This window comes from Ylistrum balloti, unplaced genomic scaffold (genome assembly GCF_031769215.1).
Source record: "Ylistrum balloti isolate Yb309-2 unplaced genomic scaffold, AGI_CSIRO_Ybal_v1 Utg371606, whole genome shotgun sequence".
Lineage (NCBI taxonomy): Eukaryota > Metazoa > Mollusca > Bivalvia > Pectinida > Pectinidae > Ylistrum > Ylistrum balloti.
In genome coordinates this window covers 33,660-47,395 of record NW_026782824.1, presented here as the reverse complement: position 1 = coordinate 47,395, position 13,736 = coordinate 33,660, and the positions used below count along the sequence as shown (strand labels likewise).

At 35.7% G+C, this 13,736-nt stretch overlaps 1 protein-coding gene across 1 annotated transcript in view; it reads left to right on the top strand.

The window, feature by feature from the left end:
* Positions 1-6,102, top strand: part of LOC132563148 (histone H4 transcription factor-like) — a 43,574-nt gene extending 37,472 nt beyond the window's left edge. The window contains exons 7-10 of the mRNA XM_060227910.1: positions 296-416; positions 963-1,101; positions 3,311-3,435; positions 4,701-6,102. Of these exons, the coding sequence (XP_060083893.1) occupies positions 296-416; positions 963-1,101; positions 3,311-3,435; positions 4,701-5,406 (1,091 nt within the window). The 3' untranslated portion in view covers positions 5,407-6,102. The remainder of the gene's footprint in view (positions 1-295; positions 417-962; positions 1,102-3,310; positions 3,436-4,700) is intronic.
* Positions 6,103-13,736: the final 7,634 nt, after the last annotated feature.

Below are 13,736 nucleotides of genomic sequence, written 5' to 3'. Positions count from 1 at the left end.
ATCATACTGTTGTGATATGACCATACTGTGGTGTTGTGACCATACTGTGACCATATTGTTGTGATGTATACTGTTGTGATGTGACCATACTGTTGTGATGTAACCATACTGATGTGATGTAACCATACTGTTGTGATGTGACCATACTGATGTGATGTAACCATACTGTTGTGATGTGACCATACTGTTGTGATGTGACCATACTGTTGTGATGTAACCATACTGATGTGATGTGACCATACTGTTGTGATGTGACCATACTGTTGTGACTGATAGTTCTCTATTGTATTTACAGTAAACCAGTACAAATGTCCATGTTGTGAGATGACGTGTCCCACGCCTTCAGGTCTCAAGTCTCATCTACGCTACAGACACACAAATGACAAACCTTTTAAGTGTCAACATTGTGAACATTGGTAAGTCAAGTTAATACAGACCCTACAAATTAAGTAAGGTCTAAGGTTAATCTTACAATTGTTGTGATCACAAGTAAGATTTGATTGTAGCATTAAATAGGCCTTTTGTTGTTTACCGATGATAATCTTCAGTCTGAACTTCTAGGCTGATAAGTCAGGGACATAAAGTAAATAAACAACACCTGTTTCTGATTTTTTGGTAACCATGGAAAGTACCTGTTTCTGATTGTTAGGTAACCATGGAAAGGACCTGTTTCCGGGTTAGTATTCAGTAAAGTTAACAACAAATATCCTGTCAGTCTGTACCAGGATTGATCTCCAATAGAACCTGACTTAGGTCTCATGCTGTAGAATGACCCTTTATCTTGATGTTATCAAAGTTGCTAAGCAGTGTATAGGCTGATATCCTACCTCTAGTCGGACATCAAATTAACATGTAATCCTAAAAAAAAAGGCAGGAATCCAGAATTTTCAACAGTTGATTCCTATATGTTAGACTTATCATTGCTGTTTTGTGTTTATACCCATCATGCTCTCTGTTTTTAGTTGTAAGACTGCTGCGGATTTACGTAAACACATGGATAGCCATACGGTGGAGGTGCCATTCCGTTGTCATGTGCCAAATTGTGACTATGGGGCTCGTAATTACAGTAGCCTGTCGAACCACTTCAAACGGACGCACCAGGTAAAGTTCAGTGAAATAGAAATTGGAAATCCTGGTCAGATTTATGCCATGAACCAAGTTTATCCAGCAACAAGCCTGTGTCTTGTAATAAGCCTGTGTCTGATAATAAGTCTATGTCTAGTAATAAGCCCAGGTCTGGTAATAAGTCCAGGTCTTGTGATAAGTCGGTGTCTGGTAATAAGTCCAGGTCTTGTGATAAGTCGGTGTCTGGTAATAAGTCCAGGTCTTGTGATAAGCCGGTGTCTGGTAATAAGCCGGTGTCTGGTAATAAGTCCATGTCTAGTAATACACCCAGGTCTGGTAATAAGCCCATTTCTGGTAATAAGCCCACCCATATAATGTTGTGTAGGAGAAATAAGAATCACTGTTAAAGTTGATATATTCTTTTGAGTTCTGTAATTAAGAAATCAAATCAAATCGAGAACAAAAAAAAACAAAAACAGAAAAAAAAAACGATGTTTATTTTATTTTCTTCAGATAGTTTGAACTGATTTTGGATAATATTTTCATAGCTTTTCCGTCTGGTGAAGTGTACACTTTGTCCACATATCCTTGACAATGGGTTTGGTGCATGCAAAATATTTTCTAATATTTTCATAATAGTGCACAAGAATCGGACGAATGGAATTATGTTATATGTTTTAATGTTTTTCTGGGCTCAGTTCGCAAATACCTGTGCCAGTGGTAATTCCTCGTTCTGGAACTTCCAATTGTTTCAATTGTACATTTTGCACCAGTGATTTGATGGAAAATGTTTAAAAATTTTGAAAGTGTTCGATTGTTTTGCATGTGATGGATGAAAGCTGGCATTAAAGTAACAAATATATATATTATCAACATGTTCAGTCTTTTTATAGTAATATCAGTACTTCAGTTGCATCTTGTTTACAAAACAATTATTGTGAATGCAAAATTTCATCATTGTGCAAATTTGCCTGGAAGTGATAATTACACCAATTAAGGATGTTAACAGGAAGTCCTTCCACTGACACTTGAGTTAGAGGTACTGTGATGGCTGTTTAGTATTAGAACAGGTTAGGCACAGGAAACAACAATATGTCATTTTTATGTAAGATGTCTAAACTATTATGTGTACATGTGACTAAACCAGCCATTGAACTAGCATCAGCAGTTATTGATCCTGGTATCATTTAGTTTAGTTGAATATGATTATATCCAAAATATTTATATCTATTTATAGAATATGTATACCATATCCACCTGGTAATAGACCCTAGGGAAAATTTTGTGTGGGGATGAGGGGATGGCCAGGCTGTGGGCCCCTAAAAATAAAACTTAACCCCTCAATTTTCTTTTTAATGTAGGATGGCTCACCTTAAGTGTATATTTTCAGTTTTAATAAAATTGCTGAAAACAGCCCATTATACATGTTAGCACCCTAGACTTTCTCTAAGTCTGCTATTGTTTAATAATACCTGCAAACAATTGCTGTTTCATTGTCCAGTAGTAAGCCTTATCCCTACTTCATGTCAAATTTGAGGTCTTTGTTTCTTCAGCTTATTAATGAATACAGAGAAAAGTTCTATTTTAAATATGTGAATTTACAAAGCAGTAAATCGACAAATGTGAATATTTTATTAATTTTACTAATTAATGTTTTTCAGTCAGCAGCAATAGAAAAACATTCTTAACCAAACTGAATAATTTTTCCTTATGATGAAGTATCAGAACCTACATATTCTCATATGATATTAAGTTTGTTCAAGAATGTGCTGTTTAGTTTCTGAGTGGAAAAGCATTCAAAATCTGTCAAACCTACCTGAAATTTCAAATTTCACTAGTTTCTGCAAATTTCAGATGGTTACCATAGCAACCATACCTGAAATAGAGAATAAATTAATAGAATGAATATTGTTGGCAGTTTGATTCTTCAGGATACTTAATATAAATTTTGTGATAAAACAAAGGAAAATGTTAAGGTAACAATTATGAAGAATTACAACCAATCATTGCATCAGATGAGGTAAACGAATCGACAATTTAATATATATCATAGCATTGTTCCTTCACTTGTTTCACTAGCATTATTAATTTGAAATATGATTTAATAGTTTAATCATGGGTTTCAAAATTGAGGCCAGAAAAGGCCAAATTGATACATAGTCCTTTTCAAAATTATCCATAATTGAGATTGGGGATACATATGCTAATAGCAGTGATTAATGCTCTTGTCTAAAATTGTTGTCAGGAAGTGGATGTCCAGAAGTATGCTTGCCATGTTTGTAAGTCAGTGTTCAGCCGTGGATCAAAGTTAACTGTACATCTGAAGAAACGCCACAAGTTCCGATGGCCATCTGGTCATTCTAGGTTCAGGTAAGGCAGCATTATCAGTGTATAGAGTGTGACATACTTAGATGACAAAGATGACAAGAGCGCCCTGCATCCCTTTGGGATCCACTGGGACCTAGAAAATGAACTTTTCCTGATCTACACCAGAATGGATGTTGGTTCTTAGGAGTTTTTTCCCCACTTATTTATTTAGATGACAAAGGTTCATAACATGACAGGTGTCACCAATTTAGCAGAAGATGCCTTCCCTTCCAGAACACCTGGTCTTATTCCCCCTGTCAGTTGATGGGTCACCGTGTATGTTATTCTTTTGTTTGTATTTTGCTATTGTCTAGTTTTTACCTCTAAAATATTCTTTTAGATGTTACAAGGACAACTGTAAAGAAAACTTGTACAATTTCCTTGCAAAGATAACCTTGACCTTAATGGATGGGCTGTTCACATAGCCAATAGTCAGTGGTTTGTTGTGTGTCGATCATCTGTCCTTGAGCAAGTTATCGCTGTTTCTCTAGAAGTAACAGACAGACCATTTTTTACTTAAAGATGAAGGTAAACCATGGTCTGTTGTTGTGCATTTTTGATTTTTGGAGTGATCAGAAAAACAGTATGGTTGACAGGTAGCCATCTTAGATTTTGACAATGAAAGTTTGTTATTGCAATCTCTAGAGGTGTATTGAAGTTGGTATGTAGGTTCCCCTTGGTCTGTAGCTATGTCCTATTTATTTTGACGACTAGAAAAATAAAATGGCTGAAAGAGGCCATCATTAATTTTGAAAAATTAAAGTTTATCGTCGCTATTTCTCCGTAAGTGCTGGTTAGATCTTCCTGAAATGTCATGTGCACATTTCTTTTGCTCTATGTCCTTCTGAATTTGAGACTGATCAATACAACAAAATGGCTGACATATGGCCATTTTGGATTTTGACCATGAAAAATGTTTATCGTTATTTCCGCAGAGGAATCTTTTAATTTCATTCAATAAAAAGCAAGAACAGAGGAAAGATTAGATCAAAAAGGAAAAGATCGAACAAGGATCAAAACCAAGCTATAGTGGTTCTCTTTAGGATCTCTTGTCGCTATTTTTGATGGTCAAATAAAACTTACTACGAAAATTTATATTTAAAAAAAAACAAATGGAATGTATGTTATTTGTTTCTTGAATTTTAACTCTCAAAAACAACATGTTTAGTATATCTTTTACTTCAATGGGTTTTTTGCTTGTTTTTTTTTTTTTTTTTTGTCAAGTTTGCTATGATGAGTTACTTCCCTTGTATGACTTGTGTTTACAGATACAAACTACATGATGATGGGTACTGGAGATTACAGACGGTACGCTATGAGAGCATACAGCTCACAGAACAGGTAACAGATGATTCTAACCCAACATCTGATCCAAAAGAGCCGTCATCATCAACTAATTCTCAGTCATCACATGCAGCAGGGTCTGTGGAACAGGAACAGTCTACTGCCATGGAAACAGGTGATCCTGAAAACAATGTACAAAATTATGAGGTTGCTATGGTAACAAATGCTGGTGATACAGCGCCACAGGCGGAGGGAGAAGAGTCTGTGACTTATATTGCTATGCCTGTTGTAGACAGTACCAAGACTGGAGAAGGTGATTTAGGGACAGAGCCTGTCGCTACCATAACCGATATCAGGATTGTGTCTTCAGATTACGCTGCACATCCTAACACTGACACAATAGTCTCATCCTCATCACAGCCTTTATCTGAAACTGGGTGTGTCATAAACATTCCCTCTGGGGACAGGAGTCAGGACAAAATACAGACCATGAAAGTTGGTTATGGTACAAAAGATCAAGAGAATGAACTTGAAATGTCTTACAACCTTGAAATGCTTGGATATGTTGCCATGCAAGCTACAAACCAAACAACAGAACAGGGTTCCTCAAAATCTGGGGCCGAAACTGAATTACAGTCAAGTCCTGGGAAAGCTGGTTGCTATAAAACTCTAAGGAGTGAGGATCTGTAAGCAACTGAAACAAAGGTTACATGATTTGTGGTGTCAATCACAGGATTTGTGCTCCAGATAGGAAGTCAATCACAGGATTTGTGCTCCAGATAGGAAGTCAGTCACAGGATTTGTGCTCCAGATAGGAAGTCAGTCACAGGATTTGTGCTCCAGATGGGAAGTCAGTCACAGGATTTGTGCTCCAGATGGGAAGTCAATCACAGGATTTGTGCTCCAGATGGGAAGTCAATCACAGGATTTGTGCTCCAGATGGGAAGTCAATCACAGGATTTGTGCTCCAGATAGGAAGTCAATCACAGGATTTGTGCTCCAGATGGGAAGTCAATCACAGGATTTGTGCTCCAGATAGGAAGTCAATCACAGGATTTGTGCTCCAGATGGGAAGTCAATCACAGGATTTGTGCTCCAGATGGGAAGTCAATCACAGGATTTGTGCTCCAGATGGGAAGTCAATCACAGGATTTGTGCTCCAGATAGGAAGTCAGTCACAGGATTTGTGCTCCAGATAGGAAGTCAGTCACAGGATTTGTGCTCCAGATAGGAAGTCAATCACAGGATTTTTGCTCCAGATAGGAAGTCAATCACAGGATTTTTGCTTTAGTAAAGAAAACTGTCACAGGATTTGTGCTTCAGTTATGGTGATTAACAAAACTTGTCACAGAATTTCACAAGATGCAAATAAAAAATTTGAGTTTACTTGATGTTATGTCGTGAATTTACCTCCTGTAATACATTTCAGTACATCCAGTTATTATGATAATTGTTTCAAAGGATAAAGTTATCTCGGTGGGAAAGATTACTGCAAAATCATTAATTTTTGTGAGTGATTTATTTTCATTGATTACTCTAAATCCAGGTATTCATATGTCCACTTAATATTTAAATGAATAGATTTGTTGAACTATATTTATCCACAAAAACAATTGCCCACAAAAAAGTAATAGATTTTTGAAGAAACGCAAAATTCAAGCCCCACAAAAATAAATGTTTTTTTCAGTAGGAACCAGCTGACTGCAGACCATAATATTGCACTTGTTAGGTGTGGATAATGCACCCAACCATAAAACAGTCGTGTTAAGTAATTTCCCATTTGTCATAGTTATATATTTATTTCATGTTGGAGTTATGTCTCCTTTATAACATCTGATTGATGGTTAGGTTATATGACCAGTGATAAAGAGTTATGTCCCTTTATAACATCTGATTGATGGTTAGGTCATTAAAAATGACCAGTAAACTTCAAAGATATTTTGTTGTTTAACTTAATAGTTAGTATAAACATGATTCAAAGAGTTATGTCCCTCTTATAACATCTGAATATAAGTCATGATTAGGTCATATATATTATCATAGATATATTACAATATCAGTGAGAAAGAGTTATGTCCCTTTATAACATGTGATTGATGATTAGGTCATATGACCAGTGAAGAGTTATGTCCCTTGATAACAACTGATTGATGATTAGGTCATATGACAAGTGATAAAGAGTTATGTCCCTTGATAACATCTGATTGATGATTAGGTCATATGACCAGTGATAAAGAGTTATGTCCCTTTAGAACATCTGATTGATGATTAGGTCATATGACCAGTGATAAAGAGTTATGTCCCTTTATAACATCTGATTGATGATTAGGTCATATGACCAGTGAGAAAGAGTTATGTCCCTTTATAACAACTGATTGATGATTAGGTCATATGACCAGTGAAGAGTTATGTCCCTTTATAACAACTGATTGATGATTAGGTCATATGACCAGTGATAAAGAGTTATGTCCCTTTAGAACAGCTGATTGATGATTAGGTCATATGACCAGTGAGAAAGAGTTATGTCCCTTTAGAACATCTGATTGATGATTAGGTCATATGACCAGTGATAAAGAGTTATGTCCCTTTATAACATCTGATTGATGGTTTGGTCATATGACCAGTGAGAAAGAGTTATGTCCCTTTATAACATCTGATTGATGATAGGTCATATGACCAGTGAGATAGAGTAATGTCTCTTTAGAACATGTGATTGATGGTTAGGTCATATGACCAGTGATAAAGAGTTATGTCCCTTTATAACATCTGATTGATGATTAGGTCATATGACCAGTGATAAAGAGTTATGTCCCTTTATAACATCTGATTGATGATTAGGTCATATGACCAGTGATAAAGAGTTATGTCCCTTTATAACATCTGATTGATGATTAGGTCATTGGTTCACTGATATTTGGATGTTTCTGCTGATTAGTACAGCTGAATTGATGTTGATTTTATTGTAAATAAACAAATATTGGGTGAGTTTTTATGTGTATGTGAATGGGTTTTTTCTGCTGCGATTAACATATTACATTTCTTAGCAGAATTTTTTAGCTCTCCTGGTCTAAAGGGCTGGTGAGCTGATGCCATGGCCCAGTATTTGTCAACTTTTCAGATGCTGGGAATCATTATCTGTAGTTGACCTGACCTTTCCCTACCAAAACAAACTGACAGCACACATGTTCTTCCGCCTATGTAAATAAGTGTATTTGAACTTTATATCATATCTTTGAGACTGTCATGTGGTTGGTAACATTATAACGAGATAAAGGAATTAAAAGGAATGAGTATAATAACGTGTATTTCAGACTTATTCCAGTAGATATTACTACGCTTCGTTACCTTTACTTCCCAAGGTGTAAGAAACTTGAGCTTTTGCGTAATTATGGACAAGGGGAGAATACTCAGGAAGGGGAAAAAAGAAATAATAATTTCAATGTTCATATGTTTCTTCATGAGTTATACGAGAATAATTATACTAGTTGGTAAACTTTACATCCACTCTTTAAACCTGATAAGTTTTTACCCGGCCTCTCCGTTTATACTTTTCTTCTCTGTAATTTTTACTATCACATATTGACCTGCGGTACTGAGGTAGAGTAACCTGACTAATGCTCAAATGGGAATAGTGTTCGAACACTTATTTCCTTTTTGGTTCTCATTCCTCAAAGCGACCGACTTGTCCACTCCTGATACATGGTAACTATGGGATGTGGGTACTTTTCTACCTGTCATAAGTAAAGCCCTTAAACAAAGAGATTGTAATATGAATTCAAACACATGATAGCACAGATGATTGCACAGCTGACCCTGCTGTGTATGTCAAGTGTCAGTATAAACGCTGTTTCCTGAAAGATTTGCGTGTTTCAATTTGAAGGTATTCTGGACAAAATCTAGCTAAATATCTTACTTAAAAATCATTGCATCAAAACTGGGTTTAATATGTGTTATAGTATAATTAAGGTATTGGTCCACATTTACTCTATAGAAACGCATGCTGATCTAGGATCAATGCCAAATGTTCATTTATCTTGTGTTTTTCAACCATAATAATGACCTAGAAATATTGTGGAATTTGTGTAGAAAAGGTCCAAATACCAAAACATAAACAACATCACAACAACATTGTAAATATTTGATATTTCAATGAGGTGTTTGAACATTGACTCTGACATAGACTTAAAGATGTCCGCCATTACACTGATGGTGTTTAACCAACTGCCTAAAACGTAGCAATGATTGTGTTTGACTTGGATATAGATGAAAATTTTTCATGACATGTTGCTCCTCAAATAATATTTTCAGACTTGTAAGTTTTTTTCAGATTTATGTATTGTTAAAATTTTGATAGAAGTTGGAAATGATTTTTCAAACATTTCTTGTGGTAATTAAGTCCTACCAGTGCAAAAATAAGATTTGTGAAGTCTATGATGGAGGCAATCAGGGGCGTAGCTTCCATCGAAAGAAAAAAACCCAGACTTACACATAAAAAAATCTGTGCATAGAGTATGTCGGACAAAATTACATAACTAAGGTTGATAATAAATAACAGGGGTTGAAGTTTGTTGTTAAATCAATAAAAAAGCTCTCAGAAAACGATTCAAAACATATTTGAAATAATGAAATTCATACCCCTCGTCTGGGCTTACACATTTCTGCTTGGCTAGCTACGCCCCTGGCAATGCAATGCACTACTTCAAACTATCTCTGTTTCGTTGTTGTATGGTCCATATCCTGAATAGGGATTTCTGTAAGCTGCCCTGTGTAAAATCTCAAGTTACTTCCCTCACTGACTGTTAATTACCTGTACATTCACGAATTTGTGAATACATTATTACAGATAATAGAATGATGACATAACAGATATGTAAACACAGGTTTCAACAATTTTAACATGAGAAGTTCTGAATTGATTGAAATTCTTACATTCCAGATGTTTGTCCTTGGTAAACCATGATGTATTTTGAGAATGATTAAGATATTTTGATATGAAATGTACTTTTTTGTAAGTACTGGCTAACAGGCAGTCTTCATGGACTTTTACAGTTCCTAATTTGAGAGTTGAGAATTACTGGATATATAATATCATGTATGATATGTTTTCCTTTGTCCCTGGATGAGCACAGATAAATTTTGGAACAAATTTCAAAGAAAAAAAATCCCAATTATGTTGCAATTTTTTTTTCACTATTCTCTTGTGTGTCTTGTGAAATCTCAAGGATCTATTTTTAGCTCACCTGGCATTGGCACAACACATAATCCCTCTCTAAACTTGTTCAACTTGAACATACCCTAGTCACTGTTCATTTTTTGTGACAATTTAAATCAACCAATGTTTCAACATTTAAATTACATATGTATGTTCATTTAGACCTACTTACCTTAGACATGCAAATGCATCATAGGTTATATCTAATATTATTTTTACTCTTCTTAAAACTATATTCTGATAACCACTTTCTTTATTTCTTTATTCCCATACATCATACACAGCATCTTAAAGTGTCTCTGGCTACCAGCCATGAACGACTGAACTGATTTCGACCAAAGTTTGTCAGCAGTATCCTTTGGGGAAGGGGAACCAAGTTTGTATATTGGTTCTCTACCCCCAAGATCTGGAGGGATGGGGCCCAAAATAAGAAATTTTGCGGGTTCTTTAAAATTCTTCTCCTCCAGTAGGAATAAATAAATGCTGTCCAAATTTGGTCTGAAGCATACATGGGTGAAGAGAAATCAGTCTTGTGTAGAGGTGAGGTCTCGGCCCCCTTGTGGTGGGAGGGACAGGCCCAATAGGGGAAATAGATTAAATTCTTTAAAATCCTCTTATAAGAAATAAATCGATATTGCCCAAATTTGGTCAGAAGCATTCTTAGGTAAAGTGGAATCAATCTAACATAGACATAAGGCATAAGGCCCCATGGGGAGGGAAGGCGGCGCCCAATAGGAGGAATAGAGTGAATTTTTTTAAATTCCTACTCCTCATGTAAGAAATAAATGGATATTGCCCAAATTTGGTCTGAAGCATTCTTGTGTAAAGTGATATCAATCTTGTATAGACATAAGGTCTCGGGGGCCCCTTTGGGTGGGAGGGCGTGGCCCAATAGTAGGAATAGAGTGAATTCTTTAAATTCCTACTTACCTTGTAAGGAATAAATAGATATTGCCCAAATTTGTTCAGAAGCATCCTTTGGTTATTCCGCTGAGGTACGTACATAAACAGCCCTAACATGACATGCCTTCTCAATGTTTACTGCGTCTAAGTCATGGAAACGATATTTTTCGAAAATCGTGAGCAGGGACAAGGAGATTCCAAAGATGATGTAGGCGTTCAAGATATATGTCGTAAGAAGGGGCTTTCCGTGACGTCAGAAAGCGCGTGTCGATGACATTTGATTTACCAATACAAATGTGGTACGATGTCCAAGTTTGTTGAACGGTACACAGATATCTTTTCGGAAAAAAAACCAAGACAGTCGATTTCGAAAATTTTCGAGTGCTGAATTAGGATGTTGTCGATTTTTTTTTCTTTTTTTTTGCAAATGTTATGTATCGATTAAAAAAATAATAGTATTATTATTATCAGCCTCCCGTTGAAAGCCTCACAAAATATCACTTCTCAAATTGATCCATCATCGTATTCATCTGAAATTAGGTCGATAATTGTATGCTAATTTTAGACGAGCGGTCAATAATATTAATAAGAAGACAACGTGTACAAGACGTCCCAGTAACATCCAATTATACATCTCACTAGCTTTTAGTGGTCATCGGTGGAAGTTAAAGTTCACAAGTCACCCGCGAACTTAAAATTTAAAAAAAAAGTTTAGTTCAAAGATAACTCAAGATCTCATGGAAAGACTGATTTACTTAATTTATATTAACACCATAAAAAAGCACTAATGATATTTGACTGACCCGATTGTTCGACTTAACCGATTGTTCGACCTTTCCGATTGTTCGACTTAACCGATTGTTCGACTTAACCGATCGTTCGACCTATCCGATTGTTCGACTTAACCGATTGTTCGACCTTTCCGATTGTTCGACTTAACCGATTGTTCGACTTAACCGTGTCTCTATGAACGGAGACATTGTGCATCCAAGGTTGACCCTCTTTTCAGTTGTTTACAGGATTCGTGTCTCATAGCATGGCGTCGCAGTCATGAATAAGTAATAACTAGCTATTAACATGTACTTTTATACATTAACGATGTCTTTTTTATTTAAATTAAGTTTTAAGTACGACAAACATTACAACGTGGATACGCGTCCATTCTCATACACATAACTTGGGGAAATCGATACCTACAGCAATACAAGTATTGTACTCGCATTTAAATCTTTGATAGTAACAAGTCCTGTCAACAATATTTTAAAAATAAAACTCAATAAATACGTACTCATGAACATTATACAGTATATAACTTTGATAGCACTGAGGTGGGTAAAGCAAAGGAGAAGGCCGCGACAACGTCACCGTCCGAGCGTGACCGTAAAATAGAATGAAATAAAACTTGTACTTTAAATTCATAAATTTATGTTCAGAAAATGTATTTAAGATCATAAACAAGGACAAGCTTGTAACTTTATTCTTCTTTGTCGGCGCTTTAGTTATCGCTTGTTTGTAACTTTTGGTTTCCGGCAGCCATGCTCTTGAAAAAGTAAATAAAACACAGTACCTGTGTTAACGCATTGAGTTTTGTTCGATCGAAAGTTATAATAAGGCTCGATAACTCAGATACAAAATAATTCCGACCATAGCCAGGATTTTTTTACCCGAGGGAAGGTGACGCCTGAATGTTCGACACAATAAAGGGAAATTTTGATAGAATTTAGAAGAGATGGACCTCAAAATATATTGGACACAAACGATGTATTCGACTCCAACAGTGTTGAAATCATTTAATTTACTAAGATAACGAAGAGAAAAAGATCGGGATCGAACCAAACTTCCGACAATTCCGATGTATTCGATTCAAGTGTATTCGACACGAGTGGGTTTTATTGTAACTTACAGAGACGTCACGTTAGATAAGGAAATGACGTCACACATTTACCAATTGTAAGGTAACGATGGAGACTAAAGATCTAGAGCGAACGTGAGGTAAGTCTGAGGTAGAAATATCCGTTCTCAACCATATTTGCTAAAAGTACCGATCTTGTAATAAAAAGATTCTTATATTGGTGTCAATTAAAAAGGTAATTTATCAAAATCGTCACAAATTCATTTAAAATTCATTTATCTAATGGATACTCACTGGTAATACTTAATATGGATATATTCCAAGGAAATTTGACTCAAAACTTAAATACATTTCGTTTATTGTAAGCAATGATCTAGAATAATCGATATGTTTTGCTTATAGCCAAGTACTGAAATACCGTTGTTATAAAGTACGTAGAATTTTTATAATTTCTCGTTAATATTTCAACTAGAGATCAAGCAGAACACCATTATACTGTGTTACAGGTAATGGTGAAATAGCTTATCACCGCTTAATTTAAGTTTACGGTTGAATATTTGATCAGCGCCACTGACACAACGGTTTAAAACAGAATCGATTCTCGTTCCATCGGATGCGAAGCATACCGCTCTACCATCGTAACGAAGGGAGATGGACCGAATCTCTCTGCCAGTCGTTAGAGTTTACAGGGTATATAATATGAATTATGAATTAAAATTGGATGCCTCTCTTTGATTTTATCTAACATATTTTTATCATAATGTCTGTTGAAAATGTAACATTTCTGAAAATGCGTCAAAATATCTTAACTTTGTTTTTATTTCATTACATCTTTACGTAAACTTCTCAGTCATATCTAAATCTTGAATTTACTACACTCGGTAGAATTGTCCTCAAACTAAATCTTGGGTCTACTAAAGATCCCGACTGTTTGTTTCGATGTTAATTATTGTGTTCTTGGGTCTACTAAAGACTCGGTCAGAACTAAATCTTGGGTCTACTAAAGACTCGGTCAGAACTAAATCTTGGGTCTACTAAAGACTCGGTCAGAAC